General features: G+C 42.1%; 2 protein-coding genes across 2 annotated transcripts; both read right to left on the minus strand.

Annotated features, from left to right (window-relative positions):
* Positions 1-3,455: 3,455 nt before the first annotated feature.
* LOC122132982 (stonustoxin subunit beta-like) lies at positions 3,456-5,049 on the minus strand. Its single transcript, XM_042708122.1, has 2 exons — positions 5,025-5,049; positions 3,456-4,480 (listed from the first exon to the last, which is right to left on the minus strand). Exons 1-2 carry the CDS (start codon positions 5,047-5,049, stop codon positions 3,972-3,974), a joined length of 534 nt encoding a protein of 177 aa, XP_042564056.1. The 3' UTR covers positions 3,456-3,971.
* A 180-nt stretch (positions 5,050-5,229) lies between these two features.
* Positions 5,230-19,349, minus strand: LOC122128519 (tripartite motif-containing protein 16-like). Its single transcript, XM_042708123.1, has 7 exons — positions 18,797-19,349; positions 17,333-17,425; positions 16,887-17,120; positions 15,497-15,656; positions 15,090-15,149; positions 5,880-5,922; positions 5,230-5,299 (listed from the first exon to the last, which is right to left on the minus strand). Exons 1-7 carry the CDS (start codon positions 19,094-19,096, stop codon positions 5,230-5,232), a joined length of 960 nt encoding a protein of 319 aa, XP_042564057.1. The 5' UTR covers positions 19,097-19,349.
* Between the last annotated feature and the right edge of the window lie 1,398 nt (positions 19,350-20,747).

A 20,747-nucleotide genomic window follows, 5' to 3' on the forward strand; every position in this document is an offset into this window, starting at 1 on the left:
AATTAACACTGTTTTAAAGTATACTAAAGCAGGGGCGGACTGGCCATCGGGGATACCGGGGGAATCCCCGGTGGGCCGACGGGGTTGGGATGGTCCAAATTACCGGCCCACTTAAAACTCGAATATCTACAAAATGTCGTACTCACTGACTGAATTTTATACCATTCCTCGCGATCTGTATTCACACTCATGGTGCTTATTTTTCGAAATTTTTCTGAAGTGTCTTCTTTACTCATCTAATGTCTTCCGTCAGTCTAACTTTGTTTTAGGCGTTATTAAATGTCAATCACTCTAGCCTACTCAACACTTGCATCACTCGCTTGCAGACACCTTCAACACCCCTACACACACACACAATCACACACCCAGCATGCAACACTACTGATACCACTGATGTTCACACCCCATCGTATGTTCTGTAGGCTAATGTTCATTTCTAAAATATAGTTCAGGTGCGGCTTGTCCATAAAGGCGATTAGGGCGACGCACTGCCTACGGGAAAAGGATTTTTTTTCCCTGTCGGATTCTACCACTAGACCGTCTGATCTGCCTCTGAATGTCATTGTCGAATCAGCCAACAGTCACTCAGGCAAACGTGGTGCTTGAAATGACCCCGCCCCTTTTTGGGGCAAAACTGAAATCGCCCCAGATCTCTCTCATTGACTCATGTTAAATCCATTTTTAACATTCAGTGCAACAACTCGATTCGCTCTTTGAAAGTCGGCGTACTTATGAAGGTAAATTGACAACAAAACATTTAGGACTTCCTAGACCAAATGTATCCATTCAACAGGTTTCTACAAGGGGGGGAATCCTACATCCAAGAATTGGAATGAAAGAAAATCGTGGCTAGCAGGCTGTGAAGTGACTAATTCCTATATACCACTGTCACTTGTCATAGGTTTCACAGTGTGAATGTTTGCTTCTTGCACTAACACTGAGTTATTTTCTATGTGATGACTTATTTAGCTTTTGAAAGCCACTACTTTCAAGATCAGTCAATAAATATGGTTGGTTTTGACTTATATGTTGCCCCCTTCTCTATGTTGTTACTGGACATATCATGTGACCTGTTAAGCTATGTTACATCATACAACTTTTGAGACATGTGGATAATGAAAAAGTGGGATATTGTAATGTGGAGCCACATCATGTTTGCTTATGAAGGCTCCTGGATGCAACTTTCTTTCATAGCTTTCCACCTGTAACTAGCTACTCTAGCTATGTAGGTAGAGGGGAAATATTTCTGTTGTGTGATGCCATCTAGTGGACAAAAAGGTATTGCTGTATGAGTTAATAACAAATTGATACAATTGTCTTGCTTAATGTAACTACTGAATTGTGTGGTCTTTCTCTGCTGACATTCATTCCTTAAGGCTCTGTAGTTCTACATATAACCATCTGATACTAGCCCAGAGTTAAGCATATTCATCAAGCAAACTATACCTACCTTGGAGTGTTACAATAGCCAATATCATTTTATTCCATGTGTCCATCCAGGCAAATTGGTGGATCCAATCCAAATGTTATAAAAAAAACATATATGATGTAATTTCTTTGTAATCATCTAAAGTAATGTTAAGTGTATGGGTATTTTTCCAAGTAGGCCACTGACTGGTCGATACGTGCAATGCTTTGAGTGGGCAACGCGCCGTGTATTGAGTGGGCAGTGCGCCGTGTATTAAGTGGGCCGGTCTGACAGTAACTCCCGGGCCACTTTTTTCCCCCAGTCCGCCCCTGTACTAAAGTATAAGGGGGTTTCTTTTCTGAGTTTTGGCTGAGTTGATTTAGTAAGGCATAATGTATAGTCCACTGGTCAGTATGTAAGGGATAATGTATAGTCCACCGGTCAGTATAGGAGGATTAATCCCAACAGGATGGACAGGACGCTGACACGCAGCGAAGGGGTCTTGTTTCGACCTGATGGGATTTATTTTCCAATACTGACCGGCGGACATTATCCATTACACCAAAATGTCTCTTTTTAAGTAATTGTGTTGCTGTTTCATGAAAAAAATTGAATACACAAATAGAATTTAAAGATTTGGGTGATGTGGGCATGTAGTTATTACTTGCTGACTTCAAGTTACACTGAACTTAACAGACCACTTGCGGAATGATATGAAAGATGCCAAGGTTGAGTATTTCTACCTTGGAACTGCAGTGTGCCAATAATGGTCTCAAAAAACACAGAGTAAGACAGCCTGGGTTTCATATGTCACATACCTAAGGAGCCAATCCCATCAGCCGGCGGGGTGGGGATTTACATATCAGTAGCATAAGGCTATATTGAAATCAGAAGAGAAGCCAGGTCTGGCCAATTTGCATAATTATAGCTCTGCGAATACTAAATGAGTCAAATGTGTAGAGTCACTTCCAACTCATTATAAGGCCATGAAGGGGTTTAATCAATGTCAGGAGAGGAACTTTAAGGGGTTTAATCAATACCAGGAGAGGAACTTTAAGGTATGTTGTTGCTCCTCTCTGTACTGACATATTTTACGCAGCACAGGGAATTAAACTGCTGCACAAGCCATCCAATGAACACGATATTTAGATTCTAATTTAGACAAACAAAACAGTCTCCTTTTTTTGTCTACGAAAACGAAGAGGGATTTGGTTTTTATTTTTTAAACTACATTTTAGTCTCGTCTTTTTTCATCAACACTATTGATTGACAGTCAAAGTCGTGTGTTAATAATAAACATTAAGCTGAAGAGAGTCTCAGACTCCAGGACTGATCATTATATCCAAACCCACACTGACCACCCCTTCCGCTCCTGCTGATGCTGATGCTTTTATATGAGATAAAACTCATCCAATCTCTCTGGATGATCAGGATATGACTGGACTTTATTTCTACATTCCACCCTCCTGTTCCCCTTAGACAGATGGAGGTCTCTGTTTGCTGTGTTTGGATCCAGTGTGAAGTGACAGGAATCCCATGGAGGAGCAGACAAGGGTTTCTGGGGTTAGGATACAGCAGGGTTTTCACAGGATGTTAATTTGAGTTCATTGAGCGTGTGTCGGTGTGTGTGTATGACGACTCTGTGTTGTTGCTGTTACTGTAAGTATTGTTGAGTAGTGTGGTGAGTATGGTGTCCCCTGATGTGTTGTAGTACACAGCGTAGGTTGTTTCGGTATAATTACTTGCATGTGACGGTAAGAGGTCTGGCCATCGTGGGAAGTCCAAACCCAGTAGCACCAGGAATGTAACATGTTGTCCTGCGTACGACTGAGATTATTACCTTGGAAGCCTGATGAAGTGCAGGACTGAAGAGTGACAGTGAGAGGGAGAGTTGTGTGCACACACCTTTGTTCATAAATGCTGAATTACTTGAGCTTCACTGATGATTTTATATACTGACTGTGCGCACGCACTCCCCCCCCCCCCCCCACCACACACACACACCCAAACACAAATACACACACAAACACACACACCAAAGAAGAGAGTGCATTAAGGCACATCGAATGCCAGTCTATAACTGTTTATTCACCATTTTGCACCAAAAACATTTTAAAACATACTGGTCTCATTAGAATGGTATTGATAAAAACACAGAGGAACACATTTCATTGGGGGTCAATTGTTGGATGAATAGTCTCATTAAGATTTACTGCCATGGTACATAATATTGTAGTAGCCATATAGAACCAGGTATCAGAACCTGTATGCAATAACAGAGGGACACTTATAATAAACACTTGGGAGAGTGAGGTCATGCAACACAAAGCTCATCAAAACCTTTCACACACAATGGCTTATTTCTGCTGTGGTGATACTGCATTTGTTACAGCAGAGGTCAAGAGGTACAGATATTGTAATAGCTGGGGTCCAGAGATGGGGTCAGTCTGTTGTTGTCCCCAAGATCAAAGATTCTCAGACCCAGCTGATCCTTACGTGTGAGTGATGTGTTAAATTATGTGATGTGTGAGATGTATGTGCTAACAGCATCTAGACATGTCATTCACAGCAGCTTCACTGATGATCTAGAGCCATCAAGCCAAAACCCAGGGTAGAGTGTGTGAGTGAATGTGGTCTGGACTCTGTGCAGGAGGGTCATTGTGTCAGAGATGCTGTAGAAGGCCAGAGTTCCTGCCCTGTGATCCACATACACTCCTATTCTGGAGCTGGCCACTAGAGGAACTGCAGTATTTTTAGAATTGTGCCAGAAATAGTAGCTGCTGTTGGAGAGGTCCATACTCCAGGACTGATCATTCTGTCCAAACCAATCATGACTTCCTTTCCTGCTGAGGCTTTTATATGAGACTGCTATATAAACACACTTCCCACTCCACTTAACCTCCCAGTAGCAGCGTCCAGTCACACCCTCTCTACACAGCACCTGATCCCAGATATCAAATCTGTCTGGATGATTAGGATATGACTGGTACTCATCTCTCATCTCCACCCTCCTGTTCCCCTCAGAGAGATGGAGGCTTCTGTTTGCTGTGTTTGGATCCAGTGTGAAGTGGCAAAAGTCTGATGGAGGAGAAGACAGGACAAACTTAGGTATTTATATGTGTTAGGTGTGCTATTTTGTATGATTCTTTGCGTGTGGGGGATGGGGTTTATTTCTGTGATTTCTTCTGTGAGGGAATGTTTCACATATAAGTGAGATTTGTTTCCGTGTGTGATTCTGTACATGTTTGTGCAGGTGTACATGTGTGAATGTCTGTATTCAAGTTCAAAAGTGAGTATGGTTCTGTCTGAGTGTGTGTGTCTGTGTGTGTGTGTGTGTGTGTGTGTGTGAGAGAAAGATAGTGTGTGTGTTTGTCTGAAGGGTTCGTATATGGAGTGTGAGAGTGTTCCAGTGTCTTTGTATCGGAAAGTCCGTAGGTGTGATTGGTTATATGGGTGTGTGTGAGAGACAGAGAGTGGGAGAGAGAGAGAGAGAGAGAAATACAGAATAATACAAATGTCTCTTTCTTCCTCTCCTAGTCTAGACTATCTTCACTGTGGGATGCTGCTTTAGTCTCTCCACCTGATCTACTTGTAGAATCCCTCAGCCTACACTTACTCACCCCAACCACGCTGTCATACATTTGTGTTGTCGTGTGAGATTCTCTACATGTTTGCATGGATGTTTGTCTACATTTGTGTGTGTGTGTGTGTGTTTGTGAGTGTGTGTGTTTGTATGCGTGTGTATGTGTCTGTGTTTGTGTGACTCGTTGATCTGATAGCTTTACAGAACCCACATACATAGGACAAGTGCATATTTTATATCAGCTGGATATCAATGGCAGTTTATTGTCCTCATTTTTGGCAGTACATGACTTCATGTTCCAAATGTGCCTAAGAGATGCACACAGAAGAGTGTGTCTGGCCTGGTCTTTGGCCAAGACCTCAAACGCCTTGCAGGGATTGTGCAGGAGTCAACTATGCTGACAGGAGTCGTGTAGAATCCGTGCCTGCACCCCCCATTCAATACCAAGGGGAGACAGGTGGTGTAAGGGGAGGTGGTGGGTTGAGAGCGAGCGCCAAAGCAAGTGTCTGAGCTGATGATGACATACTGAGTTTAAATGAAGTGTGTGTGTGTGTGTGTGTGTGTGTGTGCGTGTGTGTGTGTGTGTGTGTGTGTGATGAGGAGAACTGAGTTTAAATGAAGTGTGGGTGATTGATGTGAGAGAGGTGTGGCACATTTGTGACATCTCCTCCCGAACTTTCGTTTAGAACGCCATTTTAGGAAAATGGAAAAGGACACTGGAAAAGACACTGTTTCCTCTACCCATGAACTATGACAACCATAAATAAATGTTGAACTGTTTAAACATATAGGACCATATGATTGCTACTGAAACTTGACTTGTGATTAAGAATAAAGTAAACTGTATAAAATGTGTTTGTGTCAAACTCACATTGTAGGAAATCCTCTCTGGTTGTAGGTTCAGGAGGCAAAACAGCCTGGACTTCAGTCACTATTGAGACAGAAAGAATCATATTAGAAATAACATTGACTGGTGTAAATGTCAATGTAACCCTCGTTAGTTTCACTTGCTAGAAGTGGATGAACCCTAACTCTATTCACATTAGAATTCGTACTGGGTATTGTGAGACACTCCCTAAGCCCTCCCCTCTAAAGCGAAATTTATGGTACTCCGATTTCTCGGAGTCGGACATAGGGAACGCCCCTTTCGAATACAGGGAACGCCTCTCCGACTCTAACCGCTCTCTCCGAGCCCTCTCCGAGCACCTCGGAGAGGCTGTCGTGCACCTCCTGATTTTTCTAACTATCCCGTACGAGTCTCAGCTACCCCTTGGCTGTGATTGGTCCGCTAACGACGTCATTTCAGAATCTCCCATATATGGACCTCATTTCCTGTTTCATTCGCAATAGCGCCATTTTTAAAGCCCACACTGAAAAATGGTGAACGCAATTATGGAGCGGCTAATTGAAGAAGTGAGACGTTACGAAAACCTGTACAACCCGTCATTGAAGTCTTACCGAGATGCTCAGATGACTATTAACTCATGGAGGGAGATATCTGAGACAGGCGAAGTGCATCTCTTCGTCGACATCTCTCAGAGGTCGAACCAGAGATGCATACTCCCCCGTCCACTGCCTCGTCTGATTTAGTGGACGAACACTCCACCTCCGCACCCGTCTTCTCTTCTCCCGTTGTTCTCTTCTCAAAAAAAAAAAAAAGCAAGTCCTCTTCCATCTCTAACAGCTCCAGCTCCATCAAAATTCTTGTTCTCTCCATCATTAATCTTCAGTGTGTGTGAGGAAAAGGCGGGGCGGGAGGGGTGTAAATAAACAATCGTCGACTTCCACACACAAAGACGTCATGAGGCAGGCTTCTCTAAGGTTAAAAAAACGTTGCTCCACCTACTGGTCTGGCGGTGAATTGTTTTCAGCAACCACAGACCTCGGAGTACTATAAATACGTACGAAAACGGTCGTTTGTCTGTCCATATCGGAGTGGTAGTACCATAAATTTTGCTTAAGGGAGAACGATACATTTTCCCTTCCTTTTGCGTTCCCACACTCGCACCATCAACCCAGAGACACGTACACACAGAGTCAAGATCGGGATATTTGATAAGATCACATAACAAAAAAGTGGCTTAGATATAACATAGAACTTTAGAATATAAGTAGACTGACTACATGAAGATTACGTTTATTTTGAACTTATCCTGGTGAGTTGACGTTGTCTAGCTATGATGTGAAAACGTGGACACTTAGTTAAATGTTCACGGTAGATTACCTGTTAATAGTAATTTAAACCAGTCAGGATAGTTGACAACTAATACTATACACTATAAGTGTGATGTTCCCTGTCATGTAATTTGCTAAACTTGTGTGATTACTGTGTTTTATGTGCATGTAAGCTAACTGTGTTAGCCACATGGCTATGGTGCTAACCGCGAAAAAGCTAGGTCTCCTATATGTAAATGAAGGAGAGAAATACCTGTGTCTTTTCACATAAATACACACTGTATGTTAAAATTACGAAGTGATGACATGGACAATGAACTATTTAGTCCTAGTGTGAACGATGAAGTTCTAAAAATGTTAATTTGCTAATCGCCACACACGTGTGTACGTGTGTACGTGTGTACAGGCTGGTTTTTTCCCCCACCCCTGAATGCCGCATCAACGGTCATTGTGAAGATCCGAGTGTTCCATTCTTCTGCGCTAGCCTGCGTTCCATGGAGTGACTGATTCCCGCGAAACAGTATAGCGTTCTCCCCTGGGCTGGACCATCCCACACAGGAGCGTGGTAGGACGGGACATTTTGATCACACAGATATTCCCCCTCTCCTTTCAATATTGACATCAGCTCGAGCTTTCTTTTTTTTTATGAGATCTCACGTTAAAGGCATTACTTTTTGTTTTGGTGTTGGATCCAACATTCTTTGTATATATTCTTTGATTATTTGTATATATCATATGTATTGTATTGAAACGTTGTGCTTTGTATTGTATTGAATTAACGGCAATGAATAGAATATGCCACCTGTTTTTATTAGTGGTAGTTAAGGTTAATTGATATTTAATATATAAGCCATTTCACACACTGACACTACAGCACTCCATATTTTTAGATAGATACGATACCACACTGAATGTTCTAGATAATTTAACATTTAACCTTGAGCAACAAAATATCCTTATCAGCATCCCCCTAGATTACTTAATGAACTTCCAAATTTAAACATATAGTGAAATATAACACACACACACTAGCATATTACACACTGTTATTAGTAGCATTTATCTTCCTTCCCCTTCATCCTGAAATTAAATATGATGTACTGATATTTTTATAAATACAATTTCATACTTTTTGAAACATGATCTGATTGGTTTGCTGTTGTTATTGTGGGTTTGGGTGGATATCTTAATGTAATTAAGCACTACTGCAGTCCTCCTAAACGAACCTAGAGATAAGATACCCCTGAGTGAACCTAGTGACAGATATTGTAGAGTTTAGTTGATAATAGTGTCTACCCAGAGTCTCTCTGTGGACACAGGGTTACATCAACATTGCATCAACCTTCTGTTTTTATGATGGCAGTAAATTTGTGTTCTCTTGTTGAGGGTCATTATGAGTCTCCGGCTTCTTCAACCTTAAAGACCCTCTTAAAGACAAGTAAACATGGAGACACCTGCAGAGTATCTCAGCTTCACCGACATACAAAGGATATGTTACAAATATGTAACATTGAGAAATACAGGTTCCTGAAGTTCACCATCACATTTAGCTTATTACAGTTTTTTCCAATCATTTTAGTTCTTGTACCTATACCATGGATACTTTTCCCAAACACTTAACACAGTGGGCTCTACAGACACACACCTCTGCATATCATTTCACTTTTGGTGCACTACAACAACCACACCACAATCAATTCTGCCGTAACTTTAACACATGTTCCCTCTCAGAGTAGAATGACCTAAAAAACACTAACAACTTGAAGCATTGCTAATTGCATCTATAAGATGTTGCTGTGTCCTCCAGTTTAGCATAGATTACTGTAATACTGTAAACGATGTCCGCCTACGACAATCGGAAACCACCAAACTAAACTTCGCATTGCTACTCAATACCGCTACACAAATGGCAGACTCTGTAGTGTGTTCGGGCCCTATGCCCATAAACCGCGGTGATGAGATGTACAGCAGGCTATCCTGGGGGGGGGGGTGGTAAGAGAAATTCCTGCATTAAAATATTGTGACACTAACACTAACACTAACAACATAACACTGTATCATGACAGTCTGGATGATTTGAAGTGGTCATTTATTATCACACTAGCATTCAATTATCACGGCAAACTATTACGCTGAACCCTAAGTAAAGTACACAAAAGTTAAAATAACGAAACCTGTAATTATTACTTGTGCAGGGATATCATTCACGTCTTACTAAACCTAGCCACGCGAAAGTGAACGACAGAAATTCCTGCATTAAAATATTGTATCATGACAGTCTGGATGATTTGAAGTGGTCATTTATTATCACACTAGCATTCAATTATCACGGCAAACTATTACGCTGAACCCTAAGTAAAGTACAAAAAAGTTAAAATAACGAAACCTGTAATTATTACTTGTGAAGGAATATCATTCACGTCTTACTAAACCTAGCCACGCGAAAGTGAACGAGGTAAACAAATCCTTTCTGTTTCCTCTTCTGAGTCTATGCAGGTCACGTGAAAAATTATCCTAAGATCCGTATCCGAAGACCCAGTCAAAATGAACTAATCATTTCTGTTTTCTCTAGCTAGCAGTGCTGAGCCTATGCAGGTCACGTGGAAAATGAACGATGAACGAGATCTGATCTGTATCCGGCAGATGAACGAGTCGTTCACCTCCCGACCGTGTCTTCGGGTCAATGAACGATCCGGCAGATGAACGAGTTGTTCACCTCCCGACCGTGTCTTCGGGTAAATGAACGATCGGGAGGTGAACGATTCGTTCATCTGCCGGATACAGATCTTCGGGTCAATGTTTCGTTCTTCTGCCAACCGAGTCTTCGGATCAATGATTCGTTCATCTGCTGGATACGGATCTTTGGATCATTTTTCACGTGACCTGCATAGGCTCAGTACTGGTAGCTAGAGGAAACAGAAATGATTCGTTCATTTTCCGACTCGGTCTTCGGATACGGATCTTTGGATCATTTCCCACGTGACCTGCATTCAACGAATCATTTCTGTTTCCTTGGCTGAGCCTATGCAAGTCCCGATGCGTGGCCACGAGAAAATGAACGAATCTTTTTTTGAGAGGACTCGTTACTCTCGAGTCCTTGTGAGGATTCGTTCAAAATGAACGAATCGTTCACGAACGACACATCACTAACCAGTACACTCTTTGCCCATATTAAACCATATACAAACGGTATCTATACCCAGAACGTACAAACCCAACGCAAATCACACTAAAAGAAGTATTAATCAGGATAATCTAATAAAGATACAAACTTTATCAGCACACAATGAAACTTGTACAATCCTAAAACTGGGCCTTATTAACATTCGGTCCTTAACATCAAAAGGTGCACTTATAAATGAGCTGATAACGGACAACAACATTCAAATACTTTTCCTAACTGAAACCTGGCTAAAACCAGATGAATTCCTAGCCCTAAATGAGTCCACCCCTCCAAGTCATGTTAACTGCCACATCCCCCGCAGCACAGGGTGTGGAGGTGGAGTAGCTACAATTTCCCTTGCTAACCTATGTATTTCCCCAAGACCCAAACTTAAATTTGCATCATTTGAAGTCCTTGTACTTCATCTTATGCATCCAAACTCAAAAGCCACTCAGCCGGTCACTCTTGTGACACTATATAGACCACCAGGCCCCTACACTGAATTTTCCGACTTCCTATCCGCCCTGGTTGTAAACTCTGATAAAATCCTCATAGTGGGAGATTTTAATATCCATATGGATAATGAAAATAATAACCTTACAATTGCATTCCAATCACTAATAGACTCTATTGGGTTCTCCCAACACGTAAACACACCAACTCACCATCATAATCACACCATTGACCTTGTATTAACACATGGCCTAGAAATTGACCGCCCTCTAGTTCTACCCCAAAATACTGCCCTTTCAGATCACCACCTAATTACATTCAACATGAAATTAGATCTCCGTCCAACAACGGAATTAACCCACTTCTACAGCCGTTGTCTGTCCGACAGGACTACAGCAGAATTCATATCAAAACTACCAGTCGCTCTTGCCACAGCTCCTACCACTGGCAAAGTAAAGGACGAACGCACACCCCCACCCCATATCGACCTACTAACGGATGGCGTCATACATGCGCTCCACTCAACCCTTGACGCTGTTGCGCCACTAAAAAAGAGAATAAGAAAACTGAAAAGACTGGCCCCATGGTACACTGATCAGACTCGTGCACTTAAACAAACCACACGAAAACTAGAAAAAAAATGGTACTCCACCAAACTTGGTATTCCACCTGGCATGGAAGGATAGTCTTCTAAGCTATAAACGAGTACTTTCTGAGGCGAAATCGGCTTACTACTCTTCACTGATTGATAATAATAAAAACAACCCCAAGTTCCTATTTAACACCATTTCTAGGCTAACAAAAAACCACAATACAATCGATCATTCTGTTCCCATAAGCTTTAGTGGTAATGATTTCATGACCTTTTTCAATAACAAAATTCTAACAATAAGAGAACAAATTCATAGTCTCCTCCCCCTCTATGACCTTACACCTCTTCCAAAATGCCCTATGGCTATGGCAACACCCCCTCAACCTGGTGCTCTCCTTGAATCCTTCGCACCCATTGACCTCCCTGAACTAAACTCCCTGATCCTCTCATCTAAATCATCGACGTGCCTACTAGACCCTATCCCCACAAAACTTCTTAAACATGCACTACCCTTATTAAGTGAGACATTACTTAATGTAATGAATAATTCACTAATTTCAGGATACGTCCCCAAATCATTCAAAATAGCAGTGATCAAACCATCTCTCAAAAAACCTGACCTTGATCCTGATAATCTAGCTAACTATAGACCCATATCCAACCTCCCCTTCTTGTCAAAAATACTTGAAAAAATAGTAGCTAAGCAACTTACTTCCTTTCTACACCAAAACAAAATCGAAGAAACCCTCCAATCTGGCTTTAGAGCCCACCACAGCACTGAAACGGCCTTAGTCAGTCCTGAATGACCTACTAATCGCATCCGACCATGGGTGCACCTCAATACTAGTTCTCCTAGACCTTAGTGCCGCCTTCAACACTATAGACCACCATATCCTATTACAGAGACTTGAACATCATGTTGGCATCAAAGGCTGTGCCCTATCCTGGTTTAGATCTTACCTCTCTGATCGCCATCAATTCGTTCAGGTCCATGAGAAGTCATCCAATCACACTAGAGTAAGCTACGGTGTTCCCCAAGGCTCTGTCCTCGGACCACTGCTCTTTTCCCTTTACATGCTACCCTTAGGTGCTGTCATAAGGAACCATGGCATTAACTTCCACTGCTATGCTGATGACACCCAACTCTACCTATCCATGAAACCTGATGAAATTGTACATTTACCCAAGATAGAAACTTGCCTGCAAGATGTAAAATCTTGGATGGCTAACAACTTCCTGCTCCTCAACTCTGATAAAACTGAGGTTATGCTTGTAGGCCCCGATCAATTGAGAATGACACTATCTAGCCATCTATCCACACTCGATGGCATCTCTACACCCAATACTAGCATCAAAAACCTTGGGGTAACTATCAACCAAGACCTCCTACTTGACTCACACATAAAACAGATCTCAAAGACATCATTTTTTCATTTACGCAATATTGCCAAAATTAGAAAAGTCCTATCCCTCCAAGATGCAGAAAAACTAATCCACGCATTTATTACTTCCCGACTAGATTACTGCAATGCTCTCCTGTCCGGATGCAGCATCAACTCAATAAAGAGCCTCCAACTTATACAGAACGCTGCTGCCCGTACACTCACCAGAACTAAAAAATATGAGCACATCTCACCTGTACTTGCCTCTCTGCATTGGCCCCCTGTCAAAAGTAGAATTGATTTCAAAGTACTCCTGCTAACATACAAAGCCCTAAATGACCTGGCTCCAAACTACCTTAAGGAATTAGTTGTCCCCTACTGCCCTCCAAGACCGCTCCGTTCCCAGAGTGCTGGCCTCCTTGTAATTCCAAGAATATCAAAAACCACAGTAGGAGGCAGAGCCTTTAGCTACCGAGCCCCCCTCCTCTGGAACAATCTCTCTGCCTCCATTCGAGATGCAGACACCCTACCGATATTCAAATCGAGACTAAAGACATTCCTCTTTAGTGCATCCTATAGCCATAAGTAATTGTGTCAACTAAGCCTAGGGGCTGAGCAGGGGGGAGAGACAACGAGGCCAATCCCGGCATGGAGGTTACCCTGCCCATTTTGGTGGCGCGCCTCTCATCCCTCACTCCTGTGATGCTTTTCCATAGGGCCACTTGGTAGATAGGTAAACAGATGCTAGTGTGAGACAAAATTAAACCAAAACCTACATTGAGGGCACTTTAGAAAGGTGTACTTAAAGCTAAAAAAAACGAAACATACACCTAGAATCTAGGCCAACCCTTAAGGGACAATTAAGAACATCAGAAACCCAATGCCAGACACGGCAGGGAGGCTGTCCTGCCAGACCCGGTGGCGCACCTCTTAGTTCTCTCAATCCTGTGATGCTTTCCATGGACCACTTGGTAGATAGGTAAACAGATGCTAGTGTAAGACAAAATTACATAAACCAAACAAATCTAAACACATGTAATACCCCCCTAATCAACTAAACTGGACTAAAATCTAAATAATATATTAAATAATATTCCCTTACACCTAGCCAGGCAGCCCCTCTCCCTCTCTCTCTCGCTCTCTCTCTCCCTCCCTCTCCTCTCATATCACATTGCTAATGCTTATAATAATACTGATAAAATGGCCATATTGCCTACTGTAAATCTACTACAAAGGTATCTCCTTATCTGTTTCTGAAATAAATGTCTACTAACAAAAATGTTCTCTCTCCCTTGTAGCATGTTCCAATTTCTGATGGAAGTGGAAACATTGCTCCTCACCCCCACTACTCCTCAACTACGCATATGGACAGCCAAACTCTACCCACTCACTCTGTTCTTTTTCTTTCTCTCCTAATCCAGACTATCTTCGCTATGGGACGCTGCTGTAATCTCTCCACCCGGTCTACCCGTAGAAACCCTCTGCCAATTGCACCCACCGCCACCGCCACCGCACTGCCGTACACTTACTCTACCTCATACCCTATGCTAGCATTTATATACAATATATATTATTGCCACCATCGACATGTTTCTCTGTTCCTACTCCCCTTACCCCTGTAATAGTAACCCTATCAGCACAGTGTATACCCACTAAACTGGTCTTGTTTGTATCATGTATTTACCACCGGATGTCTGTATATACAGTATATTATGTACACCTACCAAATGCAGGATATGTACAACACCTGTTGTTTCCCATCCCCTTCTGCCACACAACCCTCCCCCCATCCCCCCTTCCTATCTCCACCCGGCCGACCTCAAGCAGATGGGTCCCCCCTTATGTGCCGTGGTTCTGCTTAAGGTTCCTTCCTGACTAACAGGGAGTTTTTTCTTGCCTGTGTTGCCAATGTGCTTGCACTAAGGGGGTTCAGGCTCTGGGCTCTGTAAAGCGCCTAGAGACAATTGTATTGTTATGGCGCTATATAAATAAAATTGAATTGAATTGAATTGAATTAAATGAAGTGTGTGTGTTTGTGTGTGTGTGTGTGTGAGTGTGTGTGTGTGTTGATGAGGAGAACTGAGTTTAAGGGTGATTGATGTGAGAGGGATATGGCAAGTTCCATACATCTCCTGAACTTCCGTTTAAAACGCCGTTTTAGGAAAACGGAAAAAGACACTGGAAAAGACACTGTTTCCTCTACCCATGAACTATAACAGCCACAATGAAATGTTGAACTGCTTAAACATGTAGGACCATGTGAATGCTACTGAAACTTGACTTGTGATTTGGAATAAAGTAAACTGTATAAAATGTGTTTGTGTCAAACTCACATTGTAGGAAATCCTCTCTGGTTGTAGGTTCAGGAGGCAAAATAGCCTGGACTTTAGTCACTATTGAGAGAGAAAGAATCATATTAGAAATAACACTGACTGGTGTAAATGTCAACATTGCATTAACCTTCTGTTTTTATGATGGCAGTACATTTGTGTTCTCTTGTTGAGGGACATTATGAGTCTCCAGCTTCTTCAATCTGAAAGACCCTCTTAAAGACAAGTAAACATGGAGACACCTGTAGAGTATCTCAGCTTCACCGACATATTAAAGATATGTTACAAATATGTGACATTGAGAAATACAGGTTCCTGAAGTTCACCATCACTTTTAGCTTATTAGTACAATCCAGAGGAAAAGTATAGTAAGTCATTACGTGTAAACATATATGAGTAATGTGATTAACCTGATGCAGATATCTTCATGACTTCCTCCTTGCAGAAATTTTCCAGCTGCTTCTTTAGTGAGGAGACCGATTTCTTCACAGCCTCAAAAGAGAGGCCTTGGTTCACAGAGATGCAGGATAAGTCTTTCGACTCAGGTGTCTCACTGACCGACTGGAAGGTCTAAATAAAGACACAGAGATAAAGAGAAAGAGAGAGAGGAGGATAAGATGACAGAGAGAGAATATCTAAATTCTCAAAATAAAGCATCCACGTAAGTTGTACGTTTAAAAACAGTTGATCAGGAAACTTTTTTGTTAATTTTAACTTAAAGCTTCGACTATCACAGCGCACACTATACTCTTAAATTAGATATTATCCTCTGATGTTTGAGATGTGAACTAAATGTAACATTATGAGTATCTGGGTGAAGCCTAACCCTAACCTGGATATCATCCTTTGATGTGTGTGTGCAGCATCTGGATGTGTGAGCACTCCCTGCCTGGCAGCTCTCTCAAGCTGGCTTACTGCTAGCGGGGTGGCAGGGTTTTTGTATGCGTGTGTGTGTTCGAGTGTGTCTGTGAGTGTGTGTGTCTGTGAGTGTGTGTGTGTGTTTGTGTGTGTGTGTGTGTGTTTGAGTGTGTGTGTGTGTTTGTAGGTGTATGTGTGTGTGTGTGTGTCTGTGTGCGTGTGTTTGTGTTTGAGAGTGTAGGTGTGTGTGTGTGTGTGTGTGCGTGTGTCTGTGTCTGTGTGTGTGTGAGCACTGCCTGCCAGTTAGCTCTCTCAAGCTGGCTAGCTGCTAGCGGGGTAAGCCCATGTGGTGATTCCTTAAATTCAAGTTTTTTGGTTGATGTTAGGAATCCCAAATGAATCCAACCTAAATGGTTGTCCAAATGCCACTGGTTTGCCTTGACCTACTTGTGGCCTGACCAAAGAGGCAGAATGGAAGAGACCTTTACACCTCAAGTGCCTCCAAACAAACTGTGAGCCATGATGTCAGGGCAGATGTGCTTTTATCAATTAACCACAGGTAGTGACATCACTCAAGCCCCGCCTGTCAGTCAGTGTTCTTCCTAGCATGTGACCTAACCTGTCCTAACAATTGCCATAATGATTTTGAGCAGTTTTCTGAAGAATGAAAATGTCTTCATCATTCTCAAATGTTTTCCGTGATACATACAAAAACTTTCTTCACAGACACTGGAAGTGCATGGGGTAAGGTATTTGTTCAAAGTACTGTGGACTGTGTTATAATATGAAAAAAAGAATGAGGATCTATCTGAAAATGTAAAGATCCTTGAAGGAAATTCAACAATATCTGAATTGAATTAAAAGTTCCACTTAGGAATATATTCAACATAAATCAGTGCCCTCAAACATTCTGTGCACTAACAATCCATCATCAACAGTTACCTTGAGGAAATGGATCGGATCCTCTGTGAGTGAAAGCTGCTGCAGCTCAGCATCTCTCCTCTTCAGCTCAGCAATCTCCTGCTCCAGTCGCTTCAGGAGTCCTTCAGCCTGACTCACCTCAGCCTTCTCCTGAGCTCTGATCAGTTTTGTCACCTCACAGCGCCATCTCACAATGGAGTGGATCATCTCAGTAAAGATCCTCTCACTGTCCTCCACTGCTGTCTGTGCAGAGCTCTGTTAGGAGACACAAAAAGAGGTGGCGGACAGGAGACCCACAGAGGTAAGTGAAGGAGCAAACTCACTCGTGGTGTGACTGGCTCTTCTTGATCAAATGACCAAGGGCAAATCCTGCCAAAACATATCTTTCTGTGATGGCAGCATAACGGTGATAACACAATAACAACCGATTGCTGAGCCAGTTGTTGTCTTATGTGGTCAGTTCTCACTTTGAGAGTCTCCACAGCCTTCCTCAGCTCCTGCAGCTCCTTCTCTCTCTCCTGGATTCTCTGCTGGAATCTCCTCTGGTTCTGCCCCGACTGCTTTTGTTTAAAAAAAGAAAAACAGCCTCTTTTCACCGTATTATCGGTGGATTGTTTAACACAATAATGATCAAACTGAACATTCATAAGCAAAAACCTTCAAGTACATTTTAATCTTTTCAAGAGATTTAATGACACATTGAAGCGGTCGCTATAATCTTCAAGTGTAAATCAGGATAAAGCCATGTGCTAAGTTCAAGAGATGTCACATGGGGAGGCTGGATAACAGTGTGTGGTCCATGTTATGTCTCACATAGTTTGTTTGTTTCTACAAGAGTGTTTTATTTTGATTGAATGTTTGGGTTGCTGTGTCTTTAATTAGGACCACTCATTTTTGGAACTCTCTGCCGAGCACCGCCCCCTTGACTGCACCTAACCAGTATCTGCTGCGCGGTAACAGGTGCTGGTAATTACCGCTATGATTGGCACCTTTTTTAAATGAACAGCGAACAGTCTGTGAGGTGCTGGACATCCCTTAGGATTCGTTAGAGTGCCATGAAGGCCAAGTCTGCTGCACAAGATCACGGTTCTAAGTTTGCTGGCTGCTTCACTGCTGCGCTGAAGTTGAGGTCTGACCCCCAACCATTCGGCTGGGCCACGGACTGTTGTACATGGACTTTGGATAGATCTGTGTTATGGTGGACCTTTTGTTTTAGAAAGCAAAGTTTGTAATACAATTTTTTCTGTTGGCTGAATGATTCTGTTGTGTTGCTCCCACCAAATCAAGAACCTGTACACGTAGTGTCCCAGCTCTTTAAACTGGGTGGCGTAGTCGGATCTACACTGCTGCTCCCTGTTACAGGAGCACTGGTATTAAACAGAAAAAACTTGTCAAGCTGGTTCAGAACCTGTAGAACCTGTTTTTACTCAACACTGGATCTTGCACCTGATAATCATTTCCTGATTCCTGACAACAATAATCATCAAATATCACACATGACAACTGAATATTTATAAGCAAAAACCATTTGAGTCTTTTCAAGAGATTTAATGACACATTGAAGCAGTCGCTATCATCTTCAGGTGAAAATCAGAATGAAGCCATGAGCTAAGTTCAAGAGGAGCACTGTTGTTAAACAGCAAAAACTTGTCAAGCTGACTCAGAATCTATTTAACAGAACAGAACATTATCTTGCAATTCATTTTGAAGCCGACAAGTTAATGTTTCACTGTGTTTACTCAACACTGGATCTCGCACCTGATAATCATTTCCTGATTCTTCCTTTCTCTAATGGGCAAAGTCATTGCGGAAACAGCCAAACTTAAAGACTGGTGAGATAGTATTCTTGTAGATATAGTATTACATTCACAGTTAGTGCGCATAAGAGCCCTCATAGAAAGTTTTGACACACATGTAGCTCCAATACTGACCTGTTTGTCTGTCCATTCTGCTGCAGCAGTGACTGTGTCATGGCCTTTATGTGCGTCCACCATTCCAGCAATCAGATGATTTTTGTAGAGTGTAGGTCTGGGAGTGAAGGTGCGTTTGCACAGGGGGCAGCTGTTGACTCCTCTCTGATCCTCCTGATCCCAGTAGCCCTCGATGCATCTCATGCAGAAATTATGTCCGCAGGGAATAGTCACTGGATCCTTCAGCAGATCTAGACAGACTGGACACTTGAAGGAGTCCTCTTCTTTCTTTCTTCTTTTCTTTGAAATAGCCTCTGCCATTTTGTTTGCTTTCTCTCACAACCACAAGCACACTGAGAGTGATACTTAAGTTTCGTTTTCACCAGAACATGATGTGCTGAGGAGTGGCTTCCTAGAAGTAATTTAGCTTCGGTCTTCCAAGTTCAGATGGAGGCGGGGAAATATGCGTGCGTGTGTTTGTGTGCGTATGTTTGCGTGTGTGTGTATTACACCCCTGAAAAACAGGGAGAAATAATAACAAGCTGATGTTTCCTCAGTGAGAACATTTACTTGAATGAATCATCAAACACAGAGTTTACAAACAAGCAACAGATTGGCTGCAGTATAATACTGTAACGACCTGTATGTGTTAATGTGTTAATGTTCATTGTGTTGTACAGTATGTGTGCCTGCCTGTGTCCTTGCTCTCTTTCAGCCGCGGCAGGCAGCTCATGTGCGGGGGGCTGGTAGAGTAGCCGAGGGGCGGGGACGGCTGGTTAAGAGAACTTGTTGTTGTTGAGCCTCTTTGCACGCGGTTCTGTGAGAAGCAGCCACTGTGCCGAACGTGTTCAGCCGGTGTTATAACGGCCAATAAAGTAATTGAAGTACTCAAACTCGTAGTGACTGCCATATCTACAATACATACCTCATTAACGTTACAACCATATTTAAGCTACAACCATATGCAGGGTTTCCCTGAGACATAATTCTCATTTTCTCTACCGCTGCCGGTAAAGAGCATGCAGCCATAACTGAATAGACTGTGGCAAAACCCATAAAGTTACTGAAGGAACAAAATACAGACAGCCTTGTAAAATATGTCTACATCTCACAAAACCTATAAGGGTTACTAAAGAAATAATACACAAATTACTGTATTTATACACTGACATATGTGCATATGATATTAATTTGCAGTGGTTGAACTCAGCTAACAAGTTCATTAACACACACGCTAGCAGTAAAACTACTCAGTAAAACGTTGCGCCCACTTACTTAAATGTTTCATACACATTCTCCTGAAACTCGTATGAGAAAATAATAACAACCACTTAACAGTGTAGAATATCAACAATATGCCTGGAAAACGTGGAGAAATAACCATGACAGTGATAGGGTGATGTTTCCTCAAAACATTTACATGCATGAGGAAAATACTGCCATCTCCGCTGGATCCGTGGGGTGGACACAAAAATTATCGATCTCAGGCCGGCAGATCTAGACTACTGTACAGATCACTGATAATACCTGTAACGGATCCCCGTATATATAGTGGCGTGAAACTTACTGCTGGTGAAATTACTCTTTTATTTTCTTCTTTCTTCTTCATACATTCAATAAAATGGGAAACTATCACCACCGTAAGAGCTTTGGCCTCATACGGGTCCATTAAACCATTAAACCTTTTCAAATATATTTATGTGTGCATCCGTCCGTAATTAAATCTGTAGCCGTACTGAGAAGTTTACATTAACACATAACGAAATCGGCGATACCTTTTTACCGTGTCAAAAATAAAAGTCCTACATATCTATAAGAGATAAGGTGTCATAAAATCTCAATACATTCTTAAAACAATACATTATCATTTAGGCACACATTAAAGATCAATAAGGCAAATCCAAAGTAGGCAATTAACCCAAAATAATAGCCCTTCTATGGGGTTATTTACAATACCATTATACCTCAGCTC

The sequence above is a fragment of the Clupea harengus genome, chromosome 7 (assembly GCF_900700415.2).
Source record: "Clupea harengus chromosome 7, Ch_v2.0.2, whole genome shotgun sequence".
Classification (NCBI taxonomy): domain Eukaryota; kingdom Metazoa; phylum Chordata; class Actinopteri; order Clupeiformes; family Clupeidae; genus Clupea; species Clupea harengus.

Bases quoted from the DNA above. Each gene is read 5' to 3' on its own strand.
- LOC122132982 (XM_042708122.1), bottom strand. From the start codon at position 5,049: ATGTATGACAGCGTGGTTGGGGTGA. The intron at 4,481-5,024 runs GTAAGTGTAGGC...CATCAGACTTTT, and splicing joins TGACAGCGTGGTTGGGGTGA to GCCACTTCACACTGGATCCA.
- LOC122128519 (XM_042708123.1), bottom strand. From the start codon at position 19,096: ATGGCAGAGGCTATTTCAAAGAAAAGAAGAAAGAAAGAAGAGGACTCC. The intron at 17,121-17,332 runs GTGAGAACTGAC...GTCTCCTAACAG, and splicing joins AGGCTGTGGAGACTCTCAAA to AGCTCTGCACAGACAGCAGT. The intron at 5,923-15,089 runs GTGAGTTTGACA...CTGTCTCAATAG, and splicing joins CAGAGAGGATTTCCTACAAT to TGACTGAAGTCCAGGCTGTT.